At 43.1% G+C, this 16499-nt stretch overlaps 1 protein-coding gene across 11 annotated transcripts in view; it reads left to right on the top strand.

Moving 5' to 3' along the window:
* sulf1 (sulfatase 1) overlaps positions 1–15594 on the top strand; it is a 90068-nt gene extending 74474 nt beyond the window's left edge. For 9 of the 11 annotated variants that reach the window (XM_028569123.1, XM_028569128.1, XM_028569125.1 and 6 more), the window contains 14 exons: positions 20–170; positions 263–438; positions 658–786; positions 1359–1415; positions 3642–3768; positions 5919–6132; positions 6502–6748; positions 6856–6952; positions 7067–7161; positions 7334–7405; positions 8126–8298; positions 9158–9300; positions 9601–9724; positions 13358–15594. In XM_028569123.1, the coding sequence (XP_028424924.1) occupies positions 20–170; positions 263–438; positions 658–786; positions 1359–1415; positions 3642–3768; positions 5919–6132; positions 6502–6748; positions 6856–6952; positions 7067–7161; positions 7334–7405; positions 8126–8298; positions 9158–9300; positions 9601–9724; positions 13358–14298 (2746 nt within the window). In that variant the 3' untranslated portion in view covers positions 14299–15594. Of the gene's footprint in view, positions 1–19; positions 171–262; positions 439–657; positions 787–1358; positions 1416–3641; positions 3769–5918; positions 6133–6501; positions 6749–6855; positions 6953–7066; positions 7162–7333; positions 7406–8125; positions 8299–9157; positions 9301–9600; positions 9725–11306; positions 11341–13357 lie in introns of all 11 variants that reach the window. The other 2 variants (XM_028569130.1, XM_028569129.1) reach the window with 2 other exon arrangements.
* Positions 15595–16499: the final 905 nt, after the last annotated feature.

Raw genomic sequence — 16499 nt, 5'->3', positions numbered from 1 at the left:
TTTTGTGCCCTCCTACTAGCACCCCCAGCTACAACTATGCCCCAAATATGGACAAACACTGGATCATGCAGTACACAGGCCCCATGAGACCCATCCACATGGAGTTCACCAACTTCCTCCATCGGAAGAGACTGCAGACGCTCATGTCTGTGGATGACTCAGTCCAGAAGGTAAGTGTAATTATTAATGGACTTTTTAAGGATTTTGGTATCTGTTCCTCTGTAGTTTCTATCTTCTTATCATCACTCATTTTACTTCTTAGGTGTTTGAAATGCTCGAAGAAACTGGGGAGCTGGACAACACGTACGTCATCTATACAGCAGACCATGGCTACCATATTGGTCAGTTTGGATTAGTAAAGGGCAAGTCCATGCCTTATGACTTTGACATCCGTGTGCCATTCTTCCTGAGAGGACCCAACATAGAGCCAGGGGCAGTGTAAGTCCAAGCAACAACAAAAACTATTATCAGAGTTTCCTAGCTTACAAATGACATTGTCGCTACATTGTAAATTAACTGTACTGTGTGTATCTTGATGTATCTTTCTCTGTGTGTGAAGTTTTGTATTTGTTTGTTCAGGTTCCTTGATTTTGTTATTTAATATCACTGTATGTATTTTAGAAATTAAGTAAACTTTATGTGTATGTCCTTGTTTAGAAACCCTCATCTGGTGTTGAACATTGACCTAGCTCCCACCATTCTCCACATTGCGGGGCTGGATACCCCTCCAGACATGGATGGAAAGTCCATCCTTAAGCTGCTGGAACAGGAACGGACTGGCAATAGGTTGGTATGGATCCATCATGCCATGCTGTAATAGATATTAGGCACAGTAATTGCAGAGTGTGTGTGAATTGTGCAAACGTCTTATTAGTTTGCCATTATTGAGCAAATGCAAATTTCCATAGCCAAAATAATTGCTTTTGCTCCAGCTGAGCACAAAGTGGGTCCGGGGCAATTTGGTGGATTTTCCTTGGCTGCAGGACTTTGGCTGAGATTTATTCTTATGAAGTTGCATTTGTTTGCAAGTTGAATCATTTGTTTCCCCAGCAAACCCACAACTATCCAATATGAATAAAAAATCATTGTCATTTACCACGCATTGAAAACTGCTATTGTTAATATATCTGCACTATTAAAGACAAAGTCAAAAACATTCCCAGGGCAACAGATAGAACTGAGATAATCAATTTAATGCTTGAAGAACATTTACACTATTCCCTTGAACCCACAAGGTCTTGAGCTTGCTATGATTGACTCCCATAATGTTGGCTAGCTGCATGCCTGACATACTCTAGCTGATGGTGAGTGCATAGGCCATATGAATTCTATAAACTTTGTGCGTTTTGTTTTCCCAGATTCAAACCCAACCGGAAACCCAAAGTCTGGAGGGACACATTCCTGGTGGAGCGAGGGTAAACTGGGGTTCTTTATTCCCTTTTCCGCACCACAGGCACATCCATGTCATTGTGTGTCACACAAACCTGACAAAACATTTCAATGAACCCAAAATGTACAAGGCTCAACGGAGTTCCCTACTCAGGAACACAGCCACTTTTCCAGTTATTTGTTATCTGACAGGCATTTCCTGACCACAGTCGGCTTGGAAGGCAATGTCGGTGGAAGAGGTTGAAATATTCAAAGTTTGGTAAAGCTATAAGCGGATGGCAAATTATGACAGTTCACGCAAGAGGCGCTGAGGCATGTGTAACCAGGTCATCTGATCATTTACAAGAAAAACAAGCAGAGTCTTTGTCTTCTGAAGGGGCCTTGCATATATCGAGCACAGGATCTGGGCCCTAAACCTGACTTAGCCTGATGTTCGTGCACTGGCGTAGACAGAAGGAAGATAGCTAGACACACGCAAAATAAACAAAGGCTAGCCAGTCTCAGGCTGATGTTACCTGAGGAATGGCTGGATGGCTCTCACTCAATCCACTCACAGGACATGTCACCAGCTCCCCCAGTGTGGAATGCAGCAGCCACGCTACAGCCAACACTCCACTGTTTCCCCAAGACTGTTTTCTTTGTAGTGCATGCGATTGCATACAGCACATGCTCTCTCAGAAACCCTGTCAGTCCTTTATTTAACCTCACCTCTGCTGCCAGATACAGTATATGTTGCAGAAAACAATACCTCCACTCTGACAGCCCGCTTTTGTTCACTTAACATGTTAAGCTGTGGTAATGCCGGGGGTACACTGACAGAAACCTGACAACTTGGAAAGGAATAATCCCATCAAGCTTGTCACATGATACAGGTACCCAATGAAAAAAAAAGGTTAAAATTAAATAAATAAGAAAGGAAAGACATTGGTAGGAAAACAATGGGGGAGAGAACAGTAACACTGGTTGTGACCAGATTGTGCTGGCAGCATGTGTAATGATACTGTATATTACAGTATGTCACGTTCTCTCATACAGCTGCTGTTTTTCCCCACAATCATTTCCTCACAATCCCTATCTTTTTTTTCCAAATCACTGGCTTGGCCCTCCCATCCACTAATTTGCTCATTTGCCAACATCTGCAGCAACGCATCCAAGAGTACAAAAGAAGCACTCGTTAGCTCTGCTGCCGTGCATATAGATCAGTCTCCCGCTGGCGTAGGTTTGTGTGACAGAAGAAATAGCTGGCCTATGGGCTGCTGTGTATGAAATGAAAAGAGTGTAACCTTTGACATGTAGGGGCTTTAGCTCTTTTAATCCATTCCTCCATTAATCCACGCTGTTTATAAAGGCTGTCGGCATGTGTGTCTGTCTCTAAATGCTGAGATTAGCCTCCAAAGACCTTCCACTCTGTTACTCAGGCACAGATGTGGTAGCAACACACACACAGTAGCTAATGTTTTTTTGTACAGTTCTCTCACTGCTCATGTGAAATGCTTTATGATCTAATATCCTCACATGACATTATATTACTGTTCCTCTGAGCTTGTGAAATGCTGACTGACAGCTGGGGCTGACTACATTGTTTGAGAATCTAATAATCTACGTAATGCAGCCATCAGGGAGTGACATCGACAACAACTGTTAGCTCTTTAATCACCCTTGGCTAAAGGCTAGACACTAGCCAAGCCTGTGTGTGAACATTGGCTGTTTTCCTGTGGAACAGAGCGTGAGGCAGGATCGGCAAAACAATGGCCATAGTCTTGCATGGCACCGGTTGTTCTGTGCTTCATTGTCGCCGTCATTCTGTCTGTGGGCCGCAGGCAGCCATGCCATCCCATGTTGGCAGAGAGTTGGGAATAGAGCAGGGGATAGGGGGGTTGGCATGGCCTTAGCAGACTCAGCCAGGTCTTGTGGTAGTGGCAGAGGAGAAAGGGGCAGGGCAGTTGAATGTGATGCCATGGTCAAACAGCTTGGCCTGGAGCTGAGCACTGGTGTGAGGCTGAGCCGAGCTCCATGCCCAGACCCTCTGGCACACACAAATGCTACATAACTTATCCATTTACTGGCCATGACTATTAGAAGCACACACGACTGACCGTGACAGAAAGTACAAAAACAGGAAACCGTGAATAAACCTTTCGTCCCACTGAAATCCAGTAATAAGATAATTTAATAGTACATTGAGTGCCTGAATAAGTCTGTTAGTTAATGATGATTTCCCCTTAATTCTATTCACTTGTTGTGTTGTGTAGAAAAATCCTGAGGAAGAAGGAAGACTCAGTGAACACTCAGCACACCAACAGCCTTCCCAAGTACAAGAAGGTCAAAGAGACGTGCCAGCAGGCCGAATTCCAGACGCCCTGCGAGCAGCCTGGACAGGTAAAACAAACACACCCATGTGCACACAAGTGAACAACTTATTTCTGCAAACCTTTTGTGAACAGAAACAAGTTCCCCTGATATCCACTATGGAATGTTTCTGCATTTCTTTTCTAACAGTAATGAGTACCACTCTTAAAGTGACCTCTATGTTCCTCAGAGCCATAAGTGAAATAGCCATTTACAGTGCATCAGTTTGTTCATAATTGGACCCTTTTGCACTGTTTTGTGGTACATTAATTTGTTGGTACTTCCCTTTCATCTGTGCCCAATAACGTTTTGGCAGACCAACAGCCAAGTTGTACACTATGTGGCCTTGGAGCACACAGACCAGAACTATACAAATTGTTACAAGTTTCAGGTAGCGTTAAATGACAGGCAGCGCTTCTGAGGGGCTGACTAATGCAATCCAGATCCAGTTTATGGTCACATAAATGTGTGTATGTAACAATCAGTTATTAAAAACAGCAATGGAGCTATTCTAAGTAAGCTCAACAGAGTGTGTTGTGCAAATGCATGTGAGATTGTGGGTACAGTATGTGTGTGCACCTGTAATGTGCACAAAAAAATGTGTAGACGGGTCTTCTTATAGCTGCAATCATTTACAGTGTACATCATAATATGTGGCTGTAAAGCATGAAGGATAAAGTTTGGTCATTAAGTGGCCCGTCTGGCATGATTTAGTATGACCTCCCAGTGAGCAGCCTGAAAGGGAAACAGTACTCACAGACAAGGCAAGTGCTTTATCGCTCCTCTTCATTTTTATCAAATCTTTTTCCAGCTCCTCTTTGTATGTATTTTACAGTTTATTTTATGCCTTTAAATGCCAACTCACCTCCATGTCACAGAAACAAAACCTTGGCTCAAACTGAAGCATTGTACTGAAATAGTTAGGAGTTCAACAAGGACATTAAACCTCACTGTTGAACCTGATTTATGTTGGAATTAGAGAAGTTTTGTTTTTGAAAAGTCTTAAATGTTACTGCCTGATTGAATATGACCACATGGTCTTGGTTCAGACAGACCAGATATTTCTAAGAGCAAAGCCTCTGTTGTGTTTTTGTCGCAGAGCTGTTGCGGTCCTTTGGAATCGATCATTTGATAACTATATGGGTTTGTTGTGGGTACACCGGATTTACTCACCAGGGACATTGAGAAATCTCTGTTACTGTATGTTTTTGGGGGTACATAACAGTGTGAGTGGCTTGCGGTACTTTGGGTCTTCCCCTTAATGCTTATGTTTCAGCTTGCATGGTCATCCATGTCTGCTCCTAACTAACCGCTCCCGATCCTCCTCCTCAGTTTCTCATCCATCTCTGCTGTCCTGCTTGTGCCTGAAAAGCACTCACAGGAGGGAGGGTGAGAGAGAAGACAGAGGTTCCTGAGTGACAATACACCCCCACATCTTGTCTAATGCTGATATAACGGCTTTGTTTGGCCTGTAAGCTCTTCGTCACTATATGACCTTCCAGAAGAAACCTGAGCTGCTTTATGGCCCTTTGTTTGGACCCTCGTTCCCACACTCACCACTGATCATCGGCACTCCGCGCTGCAGATGTGTCTCTTCCATTTATACAAGACCTATCCAGCGGCACTACTCACAGCAATTAGCCTCAGCTTTCTTTTCCAAGTGGGAATAAATGTTGAGAAAGACACAGCAGATGTAAGCAAGTGCGTGGATATGTATTTACACAATTACGCCGGTGACGCACTTGGCACAGACATACCCAGTGTGAGAGTGGTAGGGGTTTCCTCTTTATTTTCTAGACACCAGACAGGCCCAATTCATCTCATGTGGTCGTTTTGGTTTATCTTTCCTGCTGCTTTTGGATGCCATTCTTTCCCACAGGCTGAGATTTGCCCGATATGTGTGTGTTAAAAGCATGTTTCTCAAAGAGTTTCTAAAATCAAAACGGAGGCTTTTGTCTGAGATTAAGGTTTTCATATTGTTAACATCTCTAGCTCCTATTATAAGCTATGCCAGAAAATCCACACATTGTAAAAGTAAAGTGAAAATTTCCAAAAGGCATACAGATCAAGAACACTTGATAATTTGAAATCTACACATAGAAATAAAGTTAGCGGAGAGAAAACTTGAAAGAATTCATGAGGGAATATTGCTTCTCCTTGTTTATTTCTGCTGTGGACAGAAATGGCATTGTGTGGAGGAGATCACAGGGAAGTGGAGGATACAGAAATGCAAAGGTGGTTCGAAAGAAGGCTCCAGGAAGAGGGCCCGCAGCCTGAGGCCCAGCAGCAGTAACGACAACAGAGAGAGGGGCTGCGACTGTGGGGACACTCTCCTCAGACCCTCCAGAATGGACCGCCGTTCCCACAGACAGTCATCTGGCTCATCAGGACAGCGTGAGTATACATGAACCAGCTTTTTCTTAACATGTAACATTGTTTTGCTGTCTCTCAATACCATTTGGAGGAAAGGAAGTCTGCGAAAGCTTAAGCCTTGACTTCCTGTAACTGATTATTTATGGTCTAAGGGAGACACATGCACGAAAAAGCAAACATCCTGCAACAAGTCCTGCAATTTGTTCTCTGGGATGCTGCCTCGTGTGTGCCCTGTTGGGATTGTGGTTTTGAATAGTTTGATGCCCTCTAGTGTTGCTTAGAAAATGTGCAACTTAAGTGTGAACATTGAAAAACATTCAAGTATACTAAAGTAATCAAATGGGAGCATCAAAGCATTGCTTGACTCAAGTTTTTAATTTTATTTGATAGGTTTTCGGCCACGTTTTGTCCACACCCGGCCGGCCAGGTCTCTGTCTGTGGAGTTTGAAGGTCAGATATATGACATTGACCTTCAAGCAGATGATCAGTCAGCTGTCCGCCGCCGTGTCATCTCAAAGCGCCACTACACCCCAGAGGACCCAGAGTTTCATTTGGGTTCAGATGACGGTTCAGAAGAAATGCTGGCGGATGATACCAATGCTGTGGGGTACCCGAACTCTGTGAAAGTTACCCATAAGTAAGAAGGCAGCCTCCCTCAAGTATCTCAGCAATGACTTCATATGATATATACTTTAGGTCTGTCAAAAGAGCAGTGGATGACAGGTTTTTCTGCATCTGTTTCAGGTGTTATATCTTGATGAATGACAGTGTCCATTGTGAAAGAGAAATCTACCAGTCCTCCAGAGCTTGGAAAGACCATAAGAGCTATGTGGACCAGGAGGTGAGTGTACGAAGCCTGGCACACAAACACATACCTTCTCCAGTTTACTCATTTTGTCCGAGAATTTAATGGACAAAAGATAATTGATAGTATTTGTTATATATTTAATTCCAGATAGAAGCGCTTCAAGACAAAATCAAAAACCTCCGGGAAGTAAGAGGCCACCTGAAGAGGACACGACCAGACGAGTGCGACTGTGGAAAGAAGAGGTAGGTCATTTAAATTTCACCTCAAATGTATTTCTCACTTATTTTATGTTCCACACAAATTGCAAGTTATCTATCACTTGTTTTAGGCCTGATGCATAACCCTGTTGAAGTCCACACCTTAAAAAAAGTTTTCTGCCTGGTCCTTAGTCTCTTTCTCTGTTTATAAAACCAGCTATTTTAGTACAGGAGACAGAAACAAGGCACAGAGAGTGAAGAGCAGGAATGATCAACTCCATCCGTTTAAGTGAGTTTCTCTTCCCCGTTAATTATGAGTTTGCCCCATTTAGTGTCACCCCTCTGCTTTGTAATTAGTACTAACCATGCCTTGCAACTGATCATGATTTTGTATATGATGCTGTTTCACAGTACATTGTAGCTGAATATCTGCATTGTCACTGCATGTCAGGTTTCAACATAAAGCTGACTTAGTAGATCCTGGATGACCAGCCCAGCATGTGTGTGTTTTGGAAGTGTACTGTGATGTATTGATGTTTGTCTAAAAAAGTGTTTGGTTCTTCAATGGAGATTAAATGACAAAGCAGATGCATGCCCAGCAATCTATTTCATGTGTGTGTCTGGAAGTGATTGAGTCGCATGGAAAGATAGATTGACTCAACAGAGGGGAAATCAGTCAATCCCTCAAACACAGTGATCAACTTGCACCGGGAAACATTGGAAACACACAATGCTAATACAAAGCAGCTGTTTTTTTGCACTGCCTGTTCTGCGTTCAGGCTCGGAGGAAGAGGGGACAGTGGCTAGAATGTCATCCCAGAGAAAATTGGACTTAGTAAGAGCTTAAACATGAAAGTAAACAGACTGTCATATCCTGGCATCGGCGATGTGTTCTGGAAGTCCCCTTCAGATCCTCCACCACTGTGGTTACTGGCATTAGAGAGGGTAGGGGCTGATGTCATCTTTGCATCAACACTGTTTGGTAATTCTCTCACGTTTCTACCCACAGGGAGTCAGCGCAGGAAATTGACGGCAATGCCCAGTTGTACAACGAGATCCGCAGAAGGAAGAAGGAAAAAAAGGAGAAGAAGAGACAAAGGAAGGGAGACGACTGCAGCCTGCCCGGCCTCACTTGCTTCACACATAACAATGAGCACTGGCAGACTGCTCCCTTCTGGACATGTATGTATATTGACTTCAGGCTCCTCACAATGCAATACAGTTTAATACAGGAAGCTCCTTAGTAGGGCTGGGTACCGAACTTCAATACTTTAAGGCACCAACCAAATTGCCTCCATAGCAGAAAAATGCCTTATCATTCATTACCAAATTTGAATCCCTACGGAGTAAATCTCATCAGTGTCAGGGAGCCAATGGGCATGCGGCATGACCAAGATCTAATAATGCTTGTGATTGGCGGTCTAATGTTACACGTCATAAGAACAACGTTACATTGCGCACAGAGACGGGGCTTACGTGTGTGTTGTGTTTTGAGAGGTTTTACTACAGTGTGCGTCATACAGGTGTAAAGGAGCTGAAAAAAAAAAATTTGAAATGTGTAATGTAATTTATTTTTGTTAAAATGGATTTATAAAATGGGTAGCGAAAAAATATTGTTCAGGGACTTGTATCGAATTCACGGTATCGGTATTGAACATTTTTGGACGATACCTATGCTCTTGAGCCCTTGTTTAATCAAGAAAAACGACTTTAAACACATTGTTAGGAATAATGGTAGTTGGATGGGGTTGAGTCAGTGTTACAACAATGTGATTACCATTACGTGGCTCCAATGCGGTCTTTTTTTGGGGGGGGGGGCATTTCCGCCTTTTTAAAGATAGGAAAGCAGTGAAAGGGGGAAGACATGCAGGAAATTGTCCCAGGTCGGACTCGAACCCTGGACCTTCTGCGTCGAGGCATGAACCTCTGTATGTTTGCCCCTGCTCTACCGACTGAGCTATCCTGGCCAAATTAGAAAGATATTTGTTAGTAGTTACAGTGGAATTGACTACATTTACAATGAATCTCGATTACTGTTTAGTGGGTGGATTCTGCGCATGCACCAGCTCCAACAACAACACCTACTGGTGCCTGAGAACCATCAACGAGACCCACAACACGCTGTTCTGCGAGTTCTTCACCGGCTTCCTGGAGTACTTTGACCTCAACAGTGACCCCTACCAGGTGGGTGAACATCTGTCAACAGTCATACAGCTGTGCTCCTCCTGTGTCTGTGCTCTCTCTCTCTCTCTCTCTCTCTCTCTCTCTCTCTCTCTCTCTCTCTCTCTCCAAGCCTTTTCATTGGTCCCTGCATTTTAAAACTAGTCATTCGTCACAAGATTTTATTTTTAACTATGTGGGAATAGCAACATGCAACTATGTGGGAATAGCAACATGCAAATTTCTTGGAGACTGATAAACATTATGACACTAAAACAAATGTTTTTTATGATTGTTAAATTTCTGTTTGTTCTGCTTTTGCAGCTGACCAACACGGTGTATACAGTGGATCGGGATGTACTGAACTCCCTCCATGCCCAGCTAATGGAGATGAGGAGTTGTCAAGGTTACAAGCAGTGTAACCCTCGCCCAAAAGGCTTGGACACAGGTAAAAATGCTCACCTTCAGCCTGTTTATTGTTCCCCACCTACCTGACCTAAAACGGTTGGACGTATGGACTGTTACACTGGGCTTAGTGGTAGTTGTTATGCCCACAATGACTGAAACAGATTTGACACACATAAGAATGAGAATGAGAGTTGAGAGTTGGACCAGTTAACGTGTTAAACAGATGATTCAATTTGAATTAGTTAAATGAACACTTAATACTGTAATAGGAATATGAGTATTCTGTATGGGAATAGGGATGTTTCAGTCTAGTTTTCTGCTGTGTTTCGAATCTGTTTCCGTCTCAGTGGTGTGTGTGTGTGTTTGTGTGTTTGCACATATCTGCATGCTGCATGTGGATGATCCACTCAGTGACGTATGCTGACATTTTCAGGTGGAGGTCAAGGAATTGTCACTGAGTCTTAATTGCGTGTACTTAGTTGATGTTTGTTAAATGTTTTCTTCACAATGACACACATGTACACGCACCCAGACCTCTCTTTCTCAGCCCAGGACCTTTTCACTAAAAATATTTTCTGTGTGAGTTTTAGTTTTTAAATTATTATTTTATTTTTAATACAAATAAGGCCATGTCACAGTTGAATGTCCTGGCCATCATCCCCGTTGTGACTCACTGAGTGCTAGAGATATTATTTGGAGGATGCTTTCATCACGGCAGTTGAGGCTGTCATTCTATTTGGGCACGTCATGCATCACTGCCATAATCAGCCACAATATATTTTTTACTACCACCTCATGGTCCAAGCATCCTTACTGAGCAGACATCCCAGCGACGGAGGTGGTTAATAAGCAATGCCATCATGACCGAAGCCTGTAACGTCAAGCTGTAGCGTTCGTGTGTGGCGTGAACTGGCTGCGTTGTTTATGACCTGAGGATAAAAACTTAATGTCTGTAATTACCAGCTGGAGAGTGGAGCACTGGAGCAGCCAAGCTGCTCTGAGAAAACTGATTGTGTTTCAGTGCTGGCATGGCAGACTTGTCAAAACCATGCCAACACATGTCACATAGCAGCCTAGAATCTCTTACTTGTACTGGCTGCCGTTGCTCAGGTTTGATGCCAGCTCCCTGAACAAATGAAATTGCTGTTGTGGTTACATCAAGTGATGTTTGTGTTGGAGGAATACATTATTAAAATGTAACTATCTGGTGAAATGGATCTAGCCGATACTTGCATCTATTTGCGGAGTGTGTCTTAACAATGGTGAACACCTGACTGGATAACCTTGTGTGTGTTTGCTTTGAAGGGGAAACCCCGTTGAACTCTACACCTCACAAAACACTCAGTTCTGATCAATCCTAAGATCTCAATCCAGCCCAGTCGTATGAGCTTTCAAACTTTTCCACCCTGTTTTTACTCCATTCAAATCAAAATCTTTTCTTCTCATTCCTCCCTTCCTCATTCTGATCATCCAATAATTGCATTTCTCCATAGGGAGTAGCAGCTGTGCATGAAGAAATCTTCAGTGTGAATGATCTATCCCCCCCCCCCCCCCCCCCCCCCCCCCCTGTATCTCCCTGGATCAAAGCATTAACAATCGATTGCTTTTATTTTTCCGATCAGGAGGTAAAGATGGAGGAAGCTATGAGCCACACAGGTATCCACCAATTTTTGTTTCTCTTCAGTGGCTTTTTCTTAACACTTGCATGGGCTGAATTGCCTCATTCCCACTAATACATCCATCCATCCATGGAGTTGCTGGTGCTTAATCTGTGGCTGCATGCTGGAGACACGCTAACAAATCATAACAGATGATTTTTTTCCCCCCTCATTATACAGCTTCATTTGTTGTCACCTCTGTACAATCGGTCTTCAATTTACCTGCAGAGTCACGGCATGTGCAGCTATTTGAACATATAAACATATTCTCTGCTGCATATTTTCACAGCTTTGCTTGAGAGTGCAACATTTATAGCAGTTGCCCATGTTTAAAAACTCAAAATTCATCCTTTTTAGGTATTTTTACCATAGCATGGCTGAATAAAAATGAAGAAGTCACATAGTGAGGTGCTGAATATGTGTGCTTCTACTTCAGACCCATCCAAGCATCAAGTGCACGTGAATGACAATGCATGACATTGTATCATCCCACCTAATGCATCACATTCTACATGAAAGCTTAAAGGAGTACCGGTAGGAAGACCTTTTGGGCACTAAGCTTATTAGCTTTCTTACAGAGTCAGAAGATGAGTACCACTCTCATGTCTGTACGCTAAAATAAAATACGAAGCTTTAGTCAACAGCTGGTTAGCTAGAACCTTGAACACTAATTAATTAACATATAATACCATGATTTTTCAGGCCGCACAAAAGCTTTACAATTTGCGTTTTTACAGGGGAGTCTGACTAGCTGTTTCCCTCTGCTTCAAATCTAAATGCTAATCCTGGCTGTAGCTTCATACACGTACTTAACGGACAGATATGAGAGTGGTATCAATCTTCTCATCTCATTTTCGGAAAGAAAACTAATTTCCCAAAAATGTCGAACTATTCCTTTTAATATCACCCTCCATGCCATGTCAGCCGCAGCCACAAAAAAACGGCCATCATCACATTAGTGTTCCAGTGTAGCATGACTTCAGATGCCTGTCATATTCACTCATGGCCATTAGCTACATGTAGTGGTAGAGTGGACACTGTCCTCCCACTGACCTCTGCCCTTTTGACCTCTGTTTCTGGCACCTGGTTACCAGGCAACAGCAGCGTCGAACATGGTCAAAGAGGAGACCAACCCTCTCCTTCCTGTGAGTCCCTGAGCATATGTCAAAACCAACTCCATTCTTTAGCTGCAGTAGGCCTTGTTACAAGAATGCAGATCTCACAAGGAAAACCAACCTACAGTGGCACTGATGCTTTTTTTTCCTCAGTTCTTACTTACAGACATCAAACTGAGCACAACTCAGATTCAGCCTTTTGCTGCAATTTTCTTTTATTTGCCTCTTTTTCTGACAGCATTCCTTTATTATTTATTTTGTTGGGGATACACCATTCAGCAGCAAGCTCATTTTCTTATTTTTTCACCCTAAGCATCTTGTTTTGATGATCATCTTTTTCTTTCCTTTGCTGTTAAATTATTTTATTCCAGGTTGCCTGACTTTGCATTTCAACCCAGTGCGGGCCTATCATCAACTGTGCAATTTCCATTTTTTTTTTATGTGCAGCTCAGTGCGTTAGTCATTTATGATGGACCATTTAATACTTTACTTTTCAGTCTGTCTTTCTAATGTGAATTTCTAAGGCAGCATGTGTTTGCACTACTCATGGCTTGAGCTTAGTGTGAGTACTGTGTTTACCTAGTTTATCTAATGCTGCTTTTGTGTGTGTGTGTGTGTGTGTGTGTGTGTGTGTGTGTGTGTGTGTGTGTGTGTGTGTGTGTGTGTGTGTGTGTGTGTGTGTGTGTGTGTGTGTGTGTGTGTGTGTGTGTGTGTGTGTGTGTGTGTGTGTGTGTGTGTGTATCTCTCTCTTGCTTGGGGCATTACACCCCATGGGGCTTGCTGCTTTAGTGAGAGCCGGAGGCTGGGCATGACTGCATGGTGTCTGAGTAAACTTGAAAAGAGCCCCCTCTTTTTTCTACTCCAGATCCTCACAGTCTTCTGTTTCTTTCTGTTTGCCAGCACACAGCCAATATGGGACGGACGACAGGGTTAAGCTACCCAACTTGACAGACGAGGAGGTGAACTGGCAGGGACTGGAGGATCTGTATAGTATAAACGAAAGCCTTTATGAATGTAGGCCTGACTACAGCCCCACCCCAGACAACTGGGTCAACTTCCAGAAGGATGTAGATATGTTTGCACTGCGACACGTTTTAGACAAATTCAACCGAACACTTGACGACTCCACCCTGCCAGAGCTGGGCTCCGGGGCCGGGGGCGGAGGCCTTGAAGAGGGCAGCGGACAAGAGTTGGCCTCAGCCAGCGACGTCTGGCCGGGCCTGGCCGCAGAGGCTCGCCTCACCACCCCCGCCCCCAGCAAAACGCCATCAGCACCTCCCACACCCAGGCCCATACTGGAAAGGAAACTGGGATCTGTTGTCAATGACCTTCCTGAGAGGCTTCTGAACAGACATGGGGTGTCTGTGATGTCAGCAACACCGGTGACGGTTTTACCATCAGGTCCAAGAAGAGTTATCTTCCAGAGCGACATGTGGGCCCAGCAGCTGGAGGAGATAGAAGGAGAGACGTTTAGCGGGAACGGACTGACAGAGCTGGAGACTCGACACGACAACCTGCTGCGTACTCACAACAGCCTGCAGGCCCAGCTGGAGCCTGGCCTGGGCCACGGAGAGGCACCAAGCCCTCAGGGTCTCAGCCTGGGCCTGGACCTCGAAGAGGAGGAGGACATTTTCCAGGCCCAGGGCTTCCTCCCTTTCTCACCACAGACAATGAGGCCCAAGGGGCAGGCCAGCACCACCGGAAGCCCCCCCACCACACAGACTAGCCCCCCACAGAGTGTCGGGTTGGTACTAAAAGTGCTGCCTCAGTCAGCGCTGCCCCTCACCTTGGACTACGAGGGCAGCGGCTCTCCGCCTCAACCCTCCAATCAGACCCTCTGAGGCAGAAGTATGCGCTGGCCAGTCAGTCAGTCAGTCAGTCAGCCAGCCAGCCAGCCAGCCAGCCAGCCAGCCAATGAGCTGCTGGCCACCATAGAGACACAGAGACACAGTGATTGGGAGATGAGCTGCCAAGAGCAATGGCGAATGATGCCGCCTCAGTCAGTTGTACAATGGTTATTAAAGTTATTGTTTATTTTTTTACAGGTGCCTACATTTATTAGGAGACAGTGTTATGACTTTTTTTTCAAATACATATTTAGAAAAGAAAAAGCCTTAATGCAGCTAAACTCTAAAAGTGTTGGGATTAAAAATGATTAATTCTATATGGATAACACATTGACGTTTTTAATAAGTTTTTTTGAAAAAACAAGTGTGTGTGGTGAAACCATTTCAACATCTGAATGAATAGTTAGCATTAGTCAGCTTTAGGTGCGCTCCAGTCTTTAAGGAATCATGAATTAATCATAAACCTGCCCAGTGACAAGGACGCCTCACCAGAACAGTGCCCACTCACTATATAGATAGTTAAATTTGACCCCAAATGCACTTTTGAACTTTTCCACTAGATGACCCTGTTTATGGATATGACATTTGTTTCCATTTGTAAAATTAGATTTTATGAAATGATTATTTCTGATTATTGTCACTTCTGAGAAAGTTACAGAATCATCTGTTTCGCAAATAACTAAAATGTTTTTAAATTTGCCAAATTTCTATTTTTAGCATTTGTTTCTACCTCACAATATGACATAATACTATCAGGAAGTTTAGACAATCATGGGACAGTTTAGCATCTGAATAATCCGGCCACATTACTTACTATTCACTGATTAGTTGCACGTTCATCACTATACAGACTATTTTATTTTATGTAGAATTATCCTTACTAATCACAAGCAAATGCTTACACAGTCACCAGGGGTTATAACATGTTCATTGTGTAACTTTCTTTTGGAAATGTCAATCTTGTTGCACATGGCCAATTCATTTCAAATGTAACTTTAGTCAAACTGGTTATATGACAGCCCGCTGTTAGTTTGATCTAGGACAGTATATTCTGTAAAATACTCTGCAGACATTGCATAAAGCCAAGTATTCCAATGTTTAACCTTTCTGCCTGTAGTTAATCTCTGCTGTTAAGAGCAACTGAGATGGATCTTCTGGTTAGGAACTGGTGCTGCAAAAACCTGATGCTGTCCTTTTCTTTTTTTGACCGTGTGTGTGTACAAGTGTTAGAACATCTCCTGCTTTCGAAAAGCCATGAAGCTGTTAAGAAAATAAACTCTTTCAACCTTCCCTGTGATGTTTCAGCTGTAAATTTTGTCTATACACACAAATTAGCAATAATTCAATCAGCCAAGGTGATTTGTTTCATTTTTTTAATGACAAATATCAAGTATTCAAGGCATTTGCAAACCATGTGTTCACAAACATCAATTATAGACTTCTGCTCCTGAGAAACAAAAGCAATAAGAGTTTTGAGAATATACAGCTTCTGTTCTGTCCAGGATAATGTGTTGAAGCAAAGCTACAGTCAACCTGAGGTTGTCTGTGTTAGTAGTAGCCCAGGCATTTGAACAGCAGAACACATTACAGTAATACCAAGTCGTAGGTGTACAGTACAGGCAGACATCCCTGCATTTACGGTCTGATGATCTGTGTGGCCTTGCTGGATGATTCTCTACCCTTCCCTGTATGCTAATGTTCTAACTAAACCGTATGCAAAGTTCAGTAAGTAGGAGAATTTTAATCAATTTAAACATTTACTCATTTGGTATTTTATCAGAACAGAATTTCATAAGCAGCCGTAACATTAAGTGAATAGAATAAATATTTAATTGTAAGATGACTCAGCGAGGATCACGTTTGGCTTTCCAGTCACATGATCAGTGATCGTACATTGGTATTCCTCTTGAGGCTGTGCTAAATACTGAGCCCTAGAGGATTGATTATAGATGGGGAGAAGGGCATTGTGGGTAGCATTACTTCAGTGTTTAAATTAACTCAATTGTGTAGTACATTGCAATAACCCAACTCCCTCCCCACATGATAAACTCAATCCTTCCCCATGTGAAGAACACTATTCAGGCACCGCGAGACAAATCCACTGTTTTTTGTAGCTTTTAAGTCGTTTTTTTAACTACAATATCATAGGTTAGTTCATAAATATGCTTCTAACTATGTGTGAGCTCAATAATAAG

This window comes from Perca flavescens, chromosome 22 (genome assembly GCF_004354835.1).
Source record: "Perca flavescens isolate YP-PL-M2 chromosome 22, PFLA_1.0, whole genome shotgun sequence".
Lineage (NCBI taxonomy): Eukaryota > Metazoa > Chordata > Actinopteri > Perciformes > Percidae > Perca > Perca flavescens.
The sequence above is the reverse complement of the archived record's forward strand: the minus strand, read 5'-3'. Positions and strand labels throughout refer to the sequence as shown.